This window comes from Chinchilla lanigera, unplaced genomic scaffold (assembly GCF_000276665.1).
Source record: "Chinchilla lanigera isolate Chin_1 unplaced genomic scaffold, ChiLan1.0 scaffold00004, whole genome shotgun sequence".
Classification (NCBI taxonomy): domain Eukaryota; kingdom Metazoa; phylum Chordata; class Mammalia; order Rodentia; family Chinchillidae; genus Chinchilla; species Chinchilla lanigera.
Window position 1 is genome coordinate 37225459 of NW_004955405.1, and position 18871 is coordinate 37244329.

General features: G+C 47.1%; 1 protein-coding gene across 4 annotated transcripts in view; it reads right to left on the minus strand.

Annotated features, from left to right (window-relative positions):
• Positions 1–18871, minus strand: part of Nup37 (nucleoporin 37kDa) — an 82439-nt gene that overhangs the window by 10135 nt on the left and 53433 nt on the right. For 3 of the 4 annotated variants that reach the window (XM_013518775.1, XM_013518772.1, XM_013518766.1), the window contains exons 11-14: positions 18711–18809; positions 13080–13145; positions 10806–10913; positions 7336–7446 (exon numbers count right to left, since the gene is read on the minus strand). In XM_013518775.1, coding sequence (XP_013374229.1) covers positions 7336–7446; positions 10806–10913; positions 13080–13145; positions 18711–18809 — 384 coding nt within the window. The remainder of the gene's footprint in view (positions 1–7335; positions 7447–10805; positions 10914–13079; positions 13146–18710; positions 18810–18871) is intronic. The other variant, XM_013518782.1, reaches the window with a different exon arrangement.

Here is an 18871-nt window from a genome sequence, read left to right on the forward strand (position 1 = left end):
TTGTCTTTTGGCTATGCAGTTCAGGCTGGCCTTGAACTCGCACGATCTTCCTGCCTCAGCCTCCCGAGTGATGGGATTATAGGCATGCATCACCACGCCTGGCTTGCACAGGTATATTTTGATTCTTTTTTTCAGTAAGTTCCTTCAGAAATATATTTATTTTCTCTGGAGAAGTACATTTGTTGAACACACTTTTTAACTTAAAAAAGACTGATCTGACAAATTTGGCATACTAAACTTATCATTTCTTATTCTAAGGTTATTTTGCATTTTCAATTCTCATGTTCCACGTATTCCCCCTTCAAAATTATTTTTAATTAAAATTAATGTCTGATCACCTGATAGGGTATAAAAAACAAAGCACTCAAGTGTGCAGTGGCCAAATATCCATCTACAGCTCTAATGGAGACAGGCACCAGCATATGAGCACCAGCTGGCGGGCATGTGACCATTCCTTACATATGACTCAGAGCTCCAAAGCCTCCAAAGGGTCACAATTCCAAATATATTTTTCAGAGACTTTAAGCACCATAAATAAAAATAGCTAAGGTGAGCGACCAGCCCGTGGTGACAAGCTGTTCACAAAGGAACTTCCATACAAGTGGAGGCACCTAAGGATAGCTACGATGGAAGATCCGTGACACCAGCATTCAAATCTTCTGAGCAACCCTGGTAGGTGACATTAGTGAGGAAGAAGAAATGGAGAATAAGGGCAGGCACTTTTTATATTACTGAACAGATCCTGATAGCCACGTAACTTTGGAGTACTTGCCCAACTTCTGTCCTTATCACACACTAGGAAAAGCAAGGAATTTATACCTGACCTTAGCAAGTCATTGCTTACTGCTAACACACACATACAGTGAAAGAGTTTTTCTTTTCTTATTTTGGCCAGGTATGGTGGCGCACACCTGTAATCCTGGCACTCGGGAAGCGGACTCACAGATCACCATGAATTTGAGACCTGCCAGGGCTACGAAGTGTGTGCAAGAGCAGCCTCAACTGTACAGTCCATGTAGTGCAGGCTGGCCTTAACTCGCTTATGTAGTAGCCCAGGCTGACCTAGAACTCACGGTGATCCTCCTGCCTCCTGAGTGACTAAGAATAAATACTTAAAAAGGGCAAATACGCAATTTAAACAAAATACTTCTTAACACCAAATCCACACACATTAGGACATTTCCTGAGCTCCAGATGCTCTGGGTAACACGCAGTCGGTTCAAAGAGTAGCCAGAAGGATTGAAAACACCATTCTCTCAAAAACTGGCCTAACAAGTCTGCACACGTGGTTTCCTCAATGGCCGCTTCACTAACTTCGGTGCAGACCTAAGTAACTTTGGCAGTTCTTTGCCAAAAACGTGGCAAAAACTTATGTTTCTAGGTTCTCTTGGCTACGTGGGCCGTGGCAAAGCGTGGGCAACCCTGCCCTTGAACTCCACTTAGTCCAACTCACAGTGACTGTCACCGTCACCATCATCTCCCCACTGGGCTTGGTGTACTTCTTTTGCTTGTAGTCAAGCAACCCTAGCTGGCTGTTGAAGTGATGGGAAGGACAAAATCCTTTCTTTTCAACTTGCAAAGCCAGTTAAATTCCTGTTAAACAGACATGTTCACATGTCTCTTTATCTACATTCGTGTGTGGGAAATCACGCCACTGGACAAGCAGCTTTTAACTCTGATCAACAGTGTACAGCTAAACATTCCCCCTAGAAACTGTGTCTATAACCCCAGCATTCTTGGAGGTTGAGGCAGGAGGATTACAAGTTTGATCCTAGCCTGGGAATTAAGTAATTTACCCAGGCTCTGTCTCAAATAAAAAGTAAAAAAGGGGCTGGGGCTTTCGCTCAGTGTGAAGGCCCTTGCTTCACTCCTTAGTACTGAAACAAAATTGTATTTCTATCCCCAAAATGTTCATGGATTCAAAAAACTGGTTTTGATATTGGCTAGTAAGCTCCAGGTATTATAAAAATGAAAAACATGCTATCACATTCAGTACATTTTTTAAAATGCAAAGAGGAATATATGCTGCTCAAATGAACATGCATTGCTGTCTTCCGCAGCTGTGCTGATGTCTGAACCGCAGCTCCCCCTTTTGCCTGCTTTTGTTGACTGGCGGTAAGGAACCACCCTAACATGGAGTCCTACACCATGCAAAGCAGTCTTACCCAAAAAAGTTTCAAAATGTTAATTACTCTCACGGTCACTACCCCTTGCTTGGTGGCTGAGGAGCTCTCAGCTCCATTCCGGGCCGGTCTTGGAGCTGCAGGTGTGCGACTTCATGGTGAGCAGTCCTGTCACGTGCAGCCACTCTGCCCTTAGGTGAAGGAAGTCACATCTGCCCAGGCCAGCAGCCACCACCAGCAACAGAAGCACCGAAACTACCATAACCAGAGATTATTCAATTTACATTTTAAGCAGGCCAAAGAAAATAGAGCTTTAAAAAAAAAGTCTAAGTGTGTGAAGAGACTGTTTTGGCAAACTGGTTTTAAAAAAACTGTAAGTCATTAGCTTTTTAACATGGAAGTCGGACTTTCCCAATGCCCAATTTATTACTGGCAAAGGCTTCACTGAGCTCTGCCAGTAACAAGGGGGAGAGCCGTTGGAAAAGTGATCTAGGCACGCGATTGCAGTTAAGTCGGAAAAGCAGGACATAACTTGGTAAAGGCGTGTGCTGCACTGTTATGACAACGGGCCCTGAGTCAGCGGCAGCGCTCTGCCACACGGGGGACACAGCAGCATTACTCACTGAGAACACTTGGGAAAAACGTGCCTAAAGGGGGAGAATCAGAAAATGCCAGGTGTTCCCGGAATATTCATTAATAACAATATCCAAATTTGAGGACCCAGTAATAGGCCATAAATCTGGATGGAACTTCCAGTCTTACTTTATGTATAAGGAAACTAGAGGTGAACTGACCTGAAAGTGGTCACGCAGGGCTAGGAGGGAAAGCGAAGCAGCTCTGGACCGCTGCGTCTCACAAGTCCAAGTGGAGACCCAGGACACACCTAGGAGCCCACACCACCTCCCCAGGCAACCGCCGCTTTCCAGAAGTGTAAGCCTTCCGGATGGTGACCCAGGGGGAACAGAAAAGGCGCAGATACCAAAGGCAGAGTGCTGCTTACTGCTCTGCAAACTGCTGTGAGATCAGTGAAAGAAGGTGTTCATCTCTGCTCAGAGGCATTCAGAGTAATTAGTTTAAATTATTAGGTTCTAAAGTAGATTTACAGGTATGTGACAAACGCAGCAGGGTCACTATAAAGGCAACACAGCCCAGCAGACAGCGAGGGTCTGGGGAGGGACCCTCAGGGGAGCCTAAGGAAGCCAAGAAAGATCACCATCCCAGGCTGTCGGACAGCTGACACACATCTGCGATCTGTAGGGCTTTCTGGGTCTCGTCTGGAGTAAGCGATCGCTACATGGGTGGTCTGCAAACTCAAGCTTATTGCAGAGAAAAAGTTGAGAACTACTTTCCTATTCTTCTAGGTACAGACTTTATACTTTGGCATACATATTTTGGTCTTTTCCTTACGGGCTGTCTTCCTTTTCGTTAATGCAAACAATTCCCTAACAGCGGCACTGCAGGCTTCTAGAACAGCTTTAATGATCTGTAATGATGTTTCTCAGATCGTAGCAATAGGAAATGAGACCATACCAATAGGAAAACTTTAAGTTCTACTGCTATCATGAAAACCGAAGTGCTGGGCAGGCCAGAGGAACTTTAGCCACGCTCTGAGGTGGACAAGCACCAAGCAGTTTAATAAAATCTGCAATCTTTCTTGGCAAGTGCAATCTTTCAGTGGTATTGCTGAGGCAATCTCTAAAGAAGGAACCTCCAGAATTCACTGGAGTTAGGCCGCTCCTGAGGGCAGCGGTCACGTGTTTATTTTTCCGCCTTTATCCCCGAGAATCCTGCCTGTCCTCAGACCCACTTGAGGAAATAAAGCAACCTAAGAGAATGAACGACTGACTGGGAGATTTCACCCGGAAATGTAGTGCGATCACCCGGAAATCATAGTGCGATCCTGCACGTCAGCTCTCCTCACCAGCTGTGTGTCAGCAGGAAGCATAAATATTACCACGTTACTGATTTTAAATATTTGGTAGGAGCAGATGAAGGACAGAGCCAGTGGCATTTTCCCTCGGGGCTGATATGAATCTGCTCACCTTTACCTTTTTTTTTTTTTTGTCTTTTTGAGACAGGTTTTTGCTGTGCAGTTCAGGCCGGCCGTGAGCTCACTTTGTAGCCCAGGCTGGTCTCAAAACTCACAACAATCCTCCTGCATTACATGTCCGCTGGAAGCACTCTGCCCACCTGTGCAGACCAGGTAAAAGTGAAAAGGGATTTGTCAAGATGCTGCTCTTCTGCTCAGGTCTCCCTCTGACTGGGGAGATAAAGTACACACAAACAAGCACAGAAGCAGGTCTGAAGTGGGGAATTCTGTCTGAATACAGAAATGCACTGACAGGTCAGTGGAGGAAGACACCCCCTCACCCCCGCTTTCTGGGTTGGCAGAGTCAGAATCTGGGATGATTAGCGAAGCGCCAGTCAGACCAAGACCAAAGAGCAGAATGTGGATACTGGTAACCGAGGGAAGGGGAAGCTAGATTCGGAGACAGAAGGGCAGGCGCTTCCGCGGTTCTGTGTGATTAGGGAGTGGGATTGGGGCAGGTCCCTGGGATCGGGGCAGGTCCCTGGGATTCAGTCTGGCACAACAAACTGACAACAATAAAGCGAAACCCGACTAGGATGGGCCTTCAGGGTTGGGGGCAGTGTAAGAAACAGGGCCCCTCTCTCCTTGAAAATCACCCCTGGACTGCTCTGGCATACACGAGCACAGCCCGTGAAACTGCGAAGCAGATCGGAGATGACGGGTGACAGGCGGGCGGAAGCCACGGCACCGCCCCACGAAGAGCAGCGCTCCCGAAGCCCGGGCAGAAGTGCTGCGCACACGGCAGGCTGCGCCCTAGGGAGGAGGCAGCGGGGACTAACGGAGAAAAGTGCGCTAACATCAGGGACAGGTCCGAGGCACAGAGCTCCGGGCCCCTGGCCAGCGGCACTCACGCCAAAGGAGGGGGCTGGAGAGCAGTGCCCAGCACTCATGAAGGGTTTGGGGCGTTTGTTTATTTTTTAAAGACCCATTTATTTTCTTAAATATTTAAAGGAAAGCTTCTGATAGTTTTAGTGTACAGTTTAAAATACTCTTACACGGTGCTTAATCAGAAGACGTTTGTTTCAAATACGTATAGAGGGGGCCAACGCTGGCGAACCTGTGGCACGCGTGCCGTGGCGGGCTGTTTTCATCACTCAAGGCTCTCAGGTTTGTTATCACTGGTCTCGGCTGCGAGTCCCAGCCCCAGAGGTTCTGATTTTGTAGGTGGGGCCTGGGAACTTGCACCGTGTAAGCGGCGCACTCTGAAAACCATAGTGGGGAAGCGGTGAACGGAGTTGGCCAGAGGACGCTGTCATTTAAAGCAGGGGGCCAAGGAAGGCGCACTTGACGGTGACGTGCAGATAAGATCTGAAGGAAGGGAGGAACGCAACCCAGGAGGACACAGGGAAGTGTTTCAGCAGCAGACACAGCTGCCGCGAAGGCCCTGGGCAGCAGGGCCCTGTGTTCACCCCCGGAGCACCAAGCAGGCCCGCGGTGCAGCGGTAGGCCAGGGGCCGTGGGCGGCTAAGCTGCAGGGACCCGTCTCGGGTCTGTAAAGACTGTGGCTTCTCCTCCTAGTGAGAGGACAAACCACCTGATCAGACAATGAGCACTTAAAGGGTAATTTTATATACAGTGACAACACCGCAGAAGGCATGCAACTTAGTAACAGGATAAAAACTGCAGCTGGTGTCTAGGAGCTACACTGGGTGAGTAAACGCAGACAACCCTGAGACAGTGCCTCAGGGGTTGAATAAACGTTTATGGAGTAGGTGGACAGCGGTGGCTCCCTGATCCGCAGGGCACACGAGACCCTGGAGTGCCTGAGCCCGCTTTGCACGCGCTGCCATCCCGCAGAGGCTGGCCCGACAGCCAGGCGGCGGGGGGACTAAGAGGTGGCCTCTCGCACCAAGGGACAACCTACGGCCTAGTGGGGGGAAAGGAGAACAGCTGCAATTTAAAACATGCATTGCTGATTTCTGAACTCTCACAGTTGAAACTTCCCCGTGAAGGGGACAGACCGTGTGACACCTGTCCTCAAGGACCATCTGCCATGAAGGAGCTCACTGCACACATTTTCCTGTTTTCTGCTGGTGAGGCCATGGAAAGGTTTTACAGGTCGTCTTAAAGCTCCTCTTTTGTTTCCGAGAGTCACCTTTTCCACTCTATCTCTCCAGCTTATGCTTTCCCGGGGTGGAGCCTGAAAACCATGCTTGTCTGATGCACATTCACACGCATGCTTCTCTTTATTAACTGAAGAACTCAACACATCTTTACCCGAAGTCCATCTTTCTCCCAGAAACTTAAGCCCAGGGTACTGCCTGCCAAGGAAGAATTACACGAGTGACAGACGCCCTTCTGCTAGTGGAGGGCGTTCGTGCAGTCCCTTTGCTTGCACTGTTACCACTGCAGTTTCTCAGTTAGGCAACGTGCTCTTTATGGATGTCAAAGATTAGCGTTTGCTTTTAAATTAATTTGGTGATAAATACGCCAGGGACAGCAAAACAATCCTGTTTTTCAGTCCTTAGAATTAGTACTGCTTTTGCTGATAACAGAATGTTCCAAATTATTAATGTTTTGATTAACGTAAAAATGACACACAGCCAGTTCTCTCCACTGTTTGCAGTAGGACTTTCTACAGTCACGACAAGGAGCTAACTACTGCTCTTACACGCAACGGAAAATGCCGTAATTTCTGAGAAAATATGAATTCTGAAGTCGTACAATAGTAAAAGCATTACCTTACATGGCTGCAAGACTTATGTTCTTTCAATAAATCAAATCACTGACAGGTGAGCATCAGAATAGAGTATATTTTTAAAGAACATTATTTGTGTTAGTGTGTGAGAACTAAGTTAAATCACATGATTTTCCAAGTGAATAGTATGCTTTCATTTCTCTCTGAAATATTGAAGGTTTGCAATGACAACTTGGGTAAAGCAAAGAAAAATGACACAAATCAACATTAAACTATGATAATTTAGTGTACTTACTTTTAAGGTGAAAGATTTGACTTGTGGTTACTTTATATCAGGGTATCAGAGTATTGATTAAAATAGGAAGGAAAAGACTAGAAAACCTGGGTTAGCAGTTTTCTCAGATTGGAAAAGTAACAATGGAACGTCCAGGGTTAAGCATTTAAATGAGGCTGCTAGACAGAGAAGATGGACCAAGTCAGCTTACCACGTGAACCATTTTGAGGTATCTGGCGTATCTTGGATCCTCCGCTACGGTAAAGGTATTTTCTGACGATACTTCACTTTCCTGTGGTCCAGAGTCCTGTGTACTGTTCTGCTGTAGAGAGTATTTTATGTCAATCTTTAGACATGTCACAAAACGGGCTCCATCAGGTTACTTAAATGGGTGTTTTTCTTTATAACTATAAAGCAATAAATGTCAGAGAAGATCATACTTCTACATTTAAATACCCGTCATTTAATTACGGGATATACGTTTCTAAATGTCTACTGACACTTAAATGTGACACTTGCCTACACGTAACATCAAAAACACACTGTTCCTTAAAATGCAGAAATATTCATGGCATTAAATATTTTAAATTCTGCATTTTGTCCCGAGGGTGACAATATAAAACACGGATTCTATGTGGACGCATGACTTTCACGGAACTCTGAATACAGCCAGTGAGGCTGTTTGGTCAGCTACTCACCTCTGCTGGGCAGGGAGCTGAGGACTTCCCAGGCATCTACCTCTCCCTGGCGACGCCTCCTGTATCGCACATCTTACTCAAAGTGGACATGACTACACTAACTTTTTAGGAAGCACTGCCTACAGGTTTTGTGGGAGAGAACCTAGCTTTTCAGATAAAATTTAGTTCTGTACATTTTAGCTATGGATGGAATTATTATTAATGGTACTACTACACAAGAGTGGTTAGGATTAATTACTAAGCACTACAAATACACTGGGGAATGATGTTTCTTAGAGGAAAAGATACCTGTTATACAGGCAGCTGTCTCTTTGCCTGGAACTATGGTAGCTGAAGTGCAAAGCTAAGACCACCTGTACCAAGATTTCTTTTTTTTCTATCAAACTGAGTGAATTTACTTTTGTGAATCTCAGTATCAAAACATAAATGTTAAGAGGAATTCCTTTAACAAGTAAAATAGCCGGAAGTGGTGATACATGCCTGTGATCCCAGCACTCTGGAGGCTGAGGCAGGAGGATCACTTCGAGTTCAAGGCCAACCTGGGCTATAAAGTGAGCTCAAGTCCAGCCTGCACTGCATAGTGAGACCCTCTCTCAAAATGATAAACAAAAACAAGTAAAATAAATTTTGTCTATCAATCAAAAATGCAGATAAATCAATAAATACCCTCAAAATTTTATTGTCTTTAGAATATGAAAGTGAGCTTTTCTCAGACAGTTCAAACAAACTAAATCTGTCAAAAACTCTGAAGCAAATAAACATCCCCAAATCCTTCAGGTTTCTCACATTACATGGTTAATGTTATAAAAGTTTGTATACACATACGACTGCATGTATAAATGCAAAAAGCCCAAAACACTGTTAATTAAATAAAAAAATAAAACAAACTCCAAGTGTGTTTCTAAAAACTTATGGACAACGAAGTCACAGAGCAGGAGAATGTGGAGAGTGACAGCGACATTCCAGCCTGACTCTCAGCTTTTAGTTGCTGTGTAACAACCCACCCTCCAGAGCTCCCTCTGCAAGGTCTTATACTCTCCTATCTGAATGCCTGATGAAATGCTCTCTTATCTCTCAACTGGCCTTCATTCTACCCTCAAGTTAATCTCACCCTGTATAACTGGATGTTCTGCTGAGAATAATAGTAAGAGCTGAACCATGAAATTAAAGCTGCAGAAACATCAGTACCCAAACTTTTAGGGTTTGATTCACATATACATCAGAGGCAACGATGAATGAATAGGTTTTTAATGCAAAAGTATCTGGTAATAAAGTTGTCCTGCAGCATCAGTGGAAACTCTGTGTGAAACGATAGTTAAGCTCAAACAAAACTTTATTACAAAGTTTAAATGGAGAAGTTGATAAATCCTCTAAATGAATATACAATTAAAAAAAAATGACAAAGATGCAATAGGCGAATCTGAATTTGCAAAGCAAATTAAGAAATGCAGCTGTGACTACTATTAATTTCTTTAAACCTTAACTAGGCTGGGATTAGCACAAATGCATAAAGTTCTAAAACGTATTTTATAGACTGCATTCACAACATAACCTGAAAAATTAATTTTCTAAGCTAGACAGATTCATTTAAAATATTTATATAAATGTATGACTCTACAACTATCTAGCAAAGAATAATCCTGACATAAAGTAAAAATTCTTTTTTTTTGAGATAGCGTCTTGCTATATAATCCAGGCTGGCTTCAAAGTCACAGTGAGCCTGCTGCCTCAGCCTCCTGAGTGCTGGGATTACAGGCATGCACCACCATGCCGGGCATTGGAAACACTTTCCTAATATCCTTACAGATGCCTTGTTTTAGAAAAAAGGTGGTGTCAATACTCAATGGAGAGCTTCGTAACACCTCTGCAACATCTGGATATCTTCTGATGTGGGGAGCGGCTGAAGCTGGAAACTGCTCATATATGTGGGGGCAAGACAAGGCCACAGAGCCCGGGTGGTCAAGCTGCCTCAGGCTTCAGAAGGACATCCTCCCCTGGACAATTTCAGTCATGAGTTGCTAGGCAACCTTGTGTCTCACGATACTAACTTTGCAAAGGTATAAATAAAGGCCCCTATGGTGATTGTCTCCTTTCCTTTCCCACAAAGAGGCCTCTACCTGACCTCAGCTCTGTCTTGTCTTTATTTTCTAAATCCCCTCACCATTTCTCCTGGGGACACCCAGAGCCTCGGGGTCATGTCATGCTGCTCTATTGAATTTACATTCCAGGAGTCATCAAAATGAGGTTTCCTATATGAATTAAATGGCAGTGAAATTCTCCAGATCTAATCGTGATGCAAACGATCACCTAAGTCATCCTCTCATACACGGTACCTACACGCGGTCCTCCCCCAGGGCCGGCACTGCCCGTCCTGATGTGGCCGAAGGACTGAACACAGGTGCAAGACGACGCGATGCGGATACCAGGAACCATTACTAATGACACTGCTGGTGACAAAGTAGAGGACGGCATGTGTAGAGGACCGTGTGATGCGGGAAATGCCACTGTCACAGAGGAGCTCTGGGAGTTACGCGGGGAAAAGGACCTGAAGCCTGGGGTTGTCGGCAGCTGACAGGCAGAACGGCACTGTGACAAAGCCTTCCTTGGTGAACGCAGGGAACGGGAATCTGAACATTCACTGTATTATTCTATTTCTGTGGATGTTTGAATTTACGGTAAAACATTACAGAACTAGGAATCTCCCCATCGTGAACTTGAAGAAAGTAATTATATTCAAGGTATTTCCTAGTCCTCTGAGTTGATGTGCTTTTTTTACAGGAGAAAGTATTAACTTCGGGAATCTCTTCAAAATAATAAGAGCAGCTAACTTTTTTCCTTCAAACTTCATTTTCTGTCTTACACATTATAATCTTACTATTGAAAGTGTCAGCCTTTTATTTCACTTCTTCCTCCCAACTGTGCCCTAGGTCCATGGAGTTCAACCCAGAAACGCGCGTATGTTTCCTGGAACCTGGATACGTACCTGTGACTGCTCTGAGGTGGCTTCAGAATGGGATATGTTTGTGACGCTGGTGACACTTCCGGGAGAAGCTTCAAATGTCACCTCATCGAGGCCGGGAATAGAGGACAGCTGAGTAAAGCAGACGAGTGCTTGCGTCAGAGGACCATGCTGGGTACAGGACGAGCACTGTTTCTAGGTGTGTGTGTTTTAATAGCGGCCTCAAGTCTGAGCCTGCACAAATTCTACAGGTTCATAAAATGCCACCTTTAATTCTCTACGTCATAAACTAAAAGTGAAAGACACTCACAAATAAAATATTCTTAAAAGTTTTCTCAAACGTAATTTAGTTAGTAACTATTTTCTCAGAAATTATTTTTAAAATATAGAGAATCCTAGCACAAAGACCTGGTGCACAGCCTTGGCCTTGGGCTCAGACTGCCCAAGTCTCACCCTGCACTCACAGGCTCTGCGCCCTTCTGCCCAGCACCCATGCTTCAGTCTTTATCACCCATAAGTTGTTGTAAAAAGATTTTTATTTAAAATACTTTCTCTTTTAAAAATGCTTAGTAAGATAGTTTTTTGGTTTCTTTTTGGTAAAGGAATCAAACTCAGGACCTTGCACTTGCCAGGCAGGTGCTTATGCCACTGAGCTATATCCTTGGCCCATACATTTTATTGTTTATTTTTATTTTTTCGTTTTTTGAGACAGGGCCTCGCTGTGCAGTCCAGGCTGCCCTTGAGCTCACTGTGAAGCGCAGGCTGGCCTGGAATGCAGCGGCCCTCTTGCTAGCGCACACTGTAAGTTCTCACGGTCTGGGATGTGAAGAGACTCTCGCTCTTACACCCGAGTGTGGGGCACAGCTCACTCCGCCGTCTTTAAACTGCTACTTAGTGCCGGGCACGGCGCTGCACCCCTGCTGCCACCCCAGCCAATCGGGAGATGGGCCGGGAGAACAGCCTAAGCCCAGGAGTCCAAAGCCAGCCTGGCCAACAGAGGCAGACCCTGGGTACATATAAAGAAGTATTTAAATGGTATTAAAAATGTGTAGTTTCTCATATGTGAAAAATGGTACACTCTCAGCCTTTCTGCCTGAAATCATTAAGAATTCAGGTTAGACTTGCAAGACCTGTGCACACCCTCTATTCTGATTTTATCTTGATCATCAATGATACGCATTTGTCAGGTATTTGGCTAACTTCAGAGGTTAACTCGATAGCCACAGAACTAAATAAAGTGAGTAACTTGTGACCTGGGACTCTCACCCATGAGAACACCTGAACACTTCAACAGGACCTGCAGTCTTACGAGAGAACTAACGAAAGCACCCACGCTAGTACGATCCCAGTGGCAGCGCTCCCCGCCAGCTGCTGACTGAGCACCCTTCTTGGCACAGTGGCCACGGCCCCAGCTGGCTCAAGGGGCTGAGGCTGCCAGGAGAACAGCCTGAGCACGGCCAGCAGGGGCCTACGCTTCTCACCTACACAAGTGTCTGCATGTCGGCACAGCTGCTGAAGTCCACAGGAGACGTGCAAGTACGGGCCAGACACTCAGGCCTTATTCTACACATACTGGTATGGTTTCTTCTTTCTCATAAATGCATAAAATATTTAACAAGCATTTTAGGACAATTTTTAAACTTTAATTTTTTACCTGATACATAAAATTGCACATTTTTATGGGATTTTTTTTCTTTGATAAAAGGATAAACTCACAAAAATGTAGTTTCCTTTATGAATAGGAAAAACAATGTACAATGTGTTAAAAAATGAAACAAAGTTAAGACATGCTACTGTTATATACCAAAAACTTCAGGATCAAAACAGCCTTCTATTTTTCACAGTCAACTCTTACAGCTTCTAATACCACACTGACCCTCCTGCTTAGCACTGAAGATATTTGCAAATGGAAAACAGCTGATACTGCCTGTAGAGTCTGCTCTGGAGACACCTAAAGTTTTATGTAATTATCTCTGTATTACACAGCTGTTAAATGACAACTATTCAAATAACTTTGGACCGTCTGTCCATCAAATGAACTATATAAGAGCTCAATCCGTTAGCAGCTCTCGCTGTGTTTCTGATGACATCACACCCCCCGTGTACATTTGGGAAGATTCAGTTCGTGGTTCATAATACACACTTACTTGCAATTATAAATTATTTATAAAACACAATACTGTACTACTTCAAAGATGCATGAGCTAAATTTAATTCATTCCCAAGTGCAATTCAAGTAGACTGAGGCTAGTACATGTCTATCAAAGTGTATACCATCCATTTGGCAAAAATACAAACCTTTGCATCTAAAATATTGAGAGTTGTTTCAATTTGCTGGATCCGAAGAGAGAGGTTGGCCAGTTTCTACAAAAGAAAAACCAGAGCCATATGAATAGTGTTCAGTTAAAGCTGTCCAAAATAACAACACAGGGCAGGTTTAGAAAGAATAAAAACTACTGCTCAAGAATTTGTCATTTTCTAACATTCTTATTTACATGAGTAAGAATGGGCACTCAAGCATTGGCCTATCTTTATAGTAATCTTTACAGTTATTTATAAAACAATATTCACTAGTTTTCAATCAAAGGGACTGAAGTAATAATTAGAATATAATCCCAGAGCAGCCTTCTGTTCACTGCTGCAGCCCTAGTTCCCGGAACACTGCCTGAGACTTGAGTCAGCCGCCGTCTGCTGGGGGCTGAAGGCCTCTCCAGAGCCAGCAGCAGGATCTGCCTTTATAAACTACTAAACCGCACATGCACATACAGTTTGTCCCAAATTCTAACTTTGCAAGTTTGAAAAGTAAAAAAAGGATGACACTGGAGGATGAACAATTCATTCCAGAAAGAATTCAGATAAAAAATTAGAGCACATAAAAAGCAAAGAGAAGTAATCTACACCAAAGCCCAAGGCAACCCAGAGCAAAGAGTTTACCGTGCTCTAACTACCCAGCACAATGAAAGTGTCTGCGTGCACCATTTATCCAGTTTTTGTTACTTTTGTCCTTGCTGAAACAAAGTATCCGACACCCAAAGTTAAGGGAGGAAAGCTTCATTTGGCTCACAGTTTACAGAGGGTTCAGTCCATAGCTGCTGGCTCCACGGCAGGGGAGCATGGCACAGGGGCATCTTGGAAGAGAACAGTTCATGGTGGACAGAAGGTAGCAAAGCAAGCGAGACAGCTCAGCAGCTTCTTTCCGCCCCTTTTATATTCTGTCCAGGCTATGCGATCAGGGTGGTGCTGAACCGATCAGTGGACCGATTTAGTGATCACACACTCTTAACCCCAGTATCACACTCGAGATCCACCACCTCTGAAAATGCCCCACCTGTGACTGCGTGAGGGTTTGGGGCCAGGAGAACAGCTTGAGCACAGCCAGGCCAGGGGACACCAGACACAAGCATAATACCCACGCAAATGAAAGCACCACCCTAGGGCCGGGGATACAGCTCAGCGGCACAAGCGCCTGCCTGGCAAGTGTAACGTCTGGAGTTCAATTCCTGGTACCAAAAAAAAAAGGTACCACCCTAAAGTATGGGCCATCAGAGTGTGTATGTGAAACTCCTGCCCAGGGCTGGGAGAGCAGTTCGGTGGCATGCACAGGCCCAGCAGCACAAAGCTCTGGGTTCCAACCCAGCACTGCCAAGAAGAAACAGAGTAAAACTCCGTCTTAAATATTCTTGGTGCCAGCGAATGAGCGGGCACACAGGCCGCGCTCTCCATCAAGGTCCCCAATGACAGGCGGTGCCTTGCCATCTGAGACCTGCTCCCTGCGCTTATAGCCACGAGGAGAAGAACACCGTGCAAGAGCACACGGAGTCCCCCTTCTCTACAGGACCCAGAGCATTTTTGTGCTGCTGGAGGCCAGGCCTCCCGGGGCTCAGGCTGCGGGCAGCACTGCCCTTGGCCCCAATGCCTGTCATCTAAAGCAAAGCCGCTTCCTTGTATTTTGCCTCTTCTGTCTTTTGCAAGCTGGGGCTTAGGGGTGAGCACCGCCCCAGGGAACGTGGACCAGAAGACAGGTGCAACCGCGGCTGCTCTGTGAACTTGGGCCAGACTGACAGACAGAGGGACACAAAGCTCCAGCTTATCATGAACTGGTGCGGTGCGCTTTGCTGTGGAACCACAGCCTTTCTCGTGCCAGGCTACACAGCGCTCAGGGTGAGTACCTTGGCATCCCCACAGGTATAACCTAGAAATACAACAGAATCAAGTTTCGATGGCAGCAAAGCTAGGTTTAACCATGACTTCTGGTGTTTGTTCACAGAAGCTTTTGTGTAAACATAAATACAGGTTATAAAACATGGTGGACGGCTCCAGGACCGTGGCTGTGACAATCAACACGGTCCCAATGGCTCAAACCTCCAAGGTACCCACGTGACTGTCCCGGCGGGCGGCTGGTGTTCCTGGGGTACAGGGGACCCAACCACCATTCACTTTCCTTTTCTAATAAAATCGCTAGGGTCTATAAATGGACCAAATCTAGTCAGCTGAATGTGAATAACGACTGCGCAGCATAAATATTAATCCTATTCATACCAATTTAAGTGATCGCAATAATGAACAAATTTCACCCAATTAAAAGCAATGTACTTATGCCTGTGAGCACTTTATCAACAATTAGTTCTCTCAGTTTGAACACGGGACTCTCGGAAGTCCCCGCTGCGGGCGCAGACAACACGCATTCGCAGCCGCCGTGGCAGCGCCAGCCGTGTCACAGTCCCTTACAGCACCCTAACGCCTGCCCGGGGACCGAAACACGCTCACGTGCGGTCTGCCGCATCAGCGCCTTCCTCTGCGGTCTGTCCTCGGAGACCCGGAGGAGCGACCCCCGAGGGACGGGCCAGTCTGCGCGCACGGGGCTCCGGCCTGGGCGCCCTCGGAGTCAAACCCGAGCGCGGCCGTGAGACACGGCGGTTTCGGTCCCACCGTGCACGCTCAACACGGGAGAACTCGGCGCGCCGCCGGGCACGAAGTCAGCCCAACCACGGTCCTCTCCCGCCACACACACCCTGACGGCTCCCAGGGGCCCATGCGTGCTCGCCCCGCGCTCCCGCTGCGGAGGGCCGGAGCCCAGCAGGACGGCGCCGCGCGGCTCGCCGCACCCGCCTGCCCGCAGCCAGCCACCCAAGCCCGCCAAAACCCCCCGGCACAGCGAAGGAGAGCGCACAGGTGACAGCGAGGAAGGACGCGCGCAGGCAGGAGCGCAGCGTGGAGAAGCAGCGTCCACTGGGGCAGGGCAGGAAGGAGCCTCACAGCGCCCAGAGCCACAGGAGACACCGGGCACTTCGGGGCCCACCCGCCCGACTCTGGCACGGGTCCAGGCGCAGCCACCGTGGCTGGGTCTGCGACACCGCCACGCGCTCAGTGGGGAAGCCAGGGCCCACGGCCCAGGCTCCACAGGGCCAGGAGACCTCGTGCGGGCTGGGCCAAGGCTCCAGAACCACTCTCATGGACCAGGCCTGGCCCCACAGACGCAGGCTGCAGGGCCATCCCTGTGAGCTCAGGGCCAGCCTGGGCTACAGAGTGAGACTCGTCTCCAAAAATGAACACAGATCAGTAAATGAGTTAGATCAAAGGGCTGCAGATACAGCCGCTCACTGTAAAGGCTTTGGGTTCAATCCCCAGTACCAATAAAAAATACACAAACAGGCCCAAGACATGAGTAAAGGCACAATACCCCGTCATTAGGAGCTGGAAGAGATTATCACCTCTCAAGTGTCAGAATGGCTACTATTGAGAAGTATCAGAATAGAGAAAAAAAAAAAAAAAAGAGAAGTATCAGAATAGAGACAACAGGGAGTCCTCGTACACTGCTAGTGTGAGGGTAAATTAGTATAGTACGTGCTTTTTGGAAAACAGTATGGAGATGTCTCAAAAATAAAGTAAGAGCTATGTACGAGCCGGCCCTTCCACAGCTGGGCTGTACCCAAGGACCCGACAGGAGTGGGGAGAAGAGACAGCTGCAGTTCCCCATTTACTGCTGCATTATGCACAAGGCCAAAAATGGAACTGACCTAAGTGTCATCACCTGATGAATAAACAGAGGAGGTGCACGTAAACCACAGAATACTATGCAGCTATGAAAAAGGATTAAGTCCTGTAGTGTGTGACAACATGGATGGATATGGAGGATGTTATGTTGAATGAAATAAGCCAGGCACAGAGACACACACATCGAACAAAGGACTTCCCTTATATGTTGAATAGAAAAAAGTAGACCTCAGAGAGCAAAATGGTGCTTACCAGAGGTTGGCATGAGCAGGGAGGGGAGGACAGGAAGACCGGGGCATTACAGCCAAGGGATACAAAATTTTGGTGAAACGTAAGGAGTAAGTCCAACATAAACCACTGCATATACCAGAGGGGGTGGCACACACTTGTAATGCCAGCACTTGGGAGGCTGAGGCAAGATGACTGCTGAGTTCAAGGCCAGCCTGAACTGTACAGTGAGACACTGTCTCAAAAAGACAAAAACAAAAACCCCTACCACTACAACAAAAAAACCACGCTGCACATCCTGGTGACCTCAGGTAAGGACAATACATTGTATCCCTGAAAACTGCTGGGAGAGCAGCTTTTAAGGTAAGAGTTCTTATCACAAAATACTTCAGAACATGAACTAACCCACCTACTAGTTTGACTTAGCCACTCAATGTGTAAAAATATGAATACATCGTATTGTCCACCACAAAAACCATACAATTTATAGACAATGAAGATAAGTAATGTATTTTTAAAAAGGAGAAAAAGCAACAGACTATCTTTTAACGGGTGAGTTTTTGGTCAACAAATTTTTCTTTAGGGCTCAAGGAAGGAAGGAATGGTGACACAGCACGAACAGCTGTGGCGAGAGGAACATAAGAGGTGAAAGGGCAGCCAGGGGGCCTCCATCATTCCTGAGCGCTCAGGGGGTTACAGTTCCCTCTGATCCAGCTGTTGAGCAGAAGCGCCATTCTCCCCGCAGTAAAGCTCCAGGCTTACAAGGGAGGTTACTCGAGTTCCTTTCCTAGGTGTGTGGGCTCGTTATTTTCTTAACCCAGCCCGACGGACTAGGAGGAAATATTTTCTTCTTTCCCCTAACCAACCCAGGACATTCTTTCTGCAAATACTTCTCCTCCTCCAGTACATAAATTAAAAGGGAAGTGTTGGGTTACTCTTTTCTTAATTTTTGAGTTTTTATCAGTACATGTTTGCAGTGAATCATGATTACATTCATTGTGAGGCTTGCTGGGCTTTATCAGCGCATTCTCCATCCTGTCTGGAGAAACGAGAGTCTGGAACAGTCGTCAGTGGAGCAAGCACCGCATCCGTGGGGCCGTGAACACACGGGGCGCAGTGCGCCGAGCTCCTCAGTCTGCCAACCCCATTTCCCTCTAGCTTGTTTTAGGGAGGAGGCCGGAGACGCCGATAACAGGAGGAAAGAGCCGGATCCCACACGCGTGAAGGTGGTTTTCCCGTCCCCGTGCACTGCTTTACTGTTTAGCACCCAGCAAAACCTCTGCTCCTTAAAGCTACGGCTTGTGGGAGTCCCAGCGTTCAACTGACTTCACCTGCAAACTATCTGAAAGTTCCATCATTTCTTTTTCTTTCTCTTTTCTTAAATTCAGTTTCGATTCGTGTTTCTCGCTGTCCTCCTCTTTCTGGGCTCTGATATTTACAAAGGCTTTCGTACTTACGTTCGCACTGCACCGCAGCGCCAGGGGCGGAGCGCAGGCTCTCCGGGGTCGCGAGCGCGCGGCGCCGCCCACCGCCCGGCGCCCCGCCCCGCAGCCCCATCGAGGCCACGCCGCAGGCTCGAAGACGCGACACAACTGTCAAATGTAAGCCGCGAGTAGGACGAACTTCCAGCTAAGGAAGCGCCCCGCTGCGACGCCCTGCGCTCCCGAAGGCGCCCGTGCGCCCGGGCCGGCGGCGGCGCCCACCTACCTCCTCGCACACCGTGGAGAAGCGGTTGAGGAACTGCACGGTGTGCACCACGAACTGGTTGAGGAACGCCACCGTCCTCTTCTGCTGGATCGCGGGCACCTGCGGCGTGCACAACAGACAGGGGTCGCGGCCCCCAGCCGCCGCCGCGAGGGGCGCGCCCC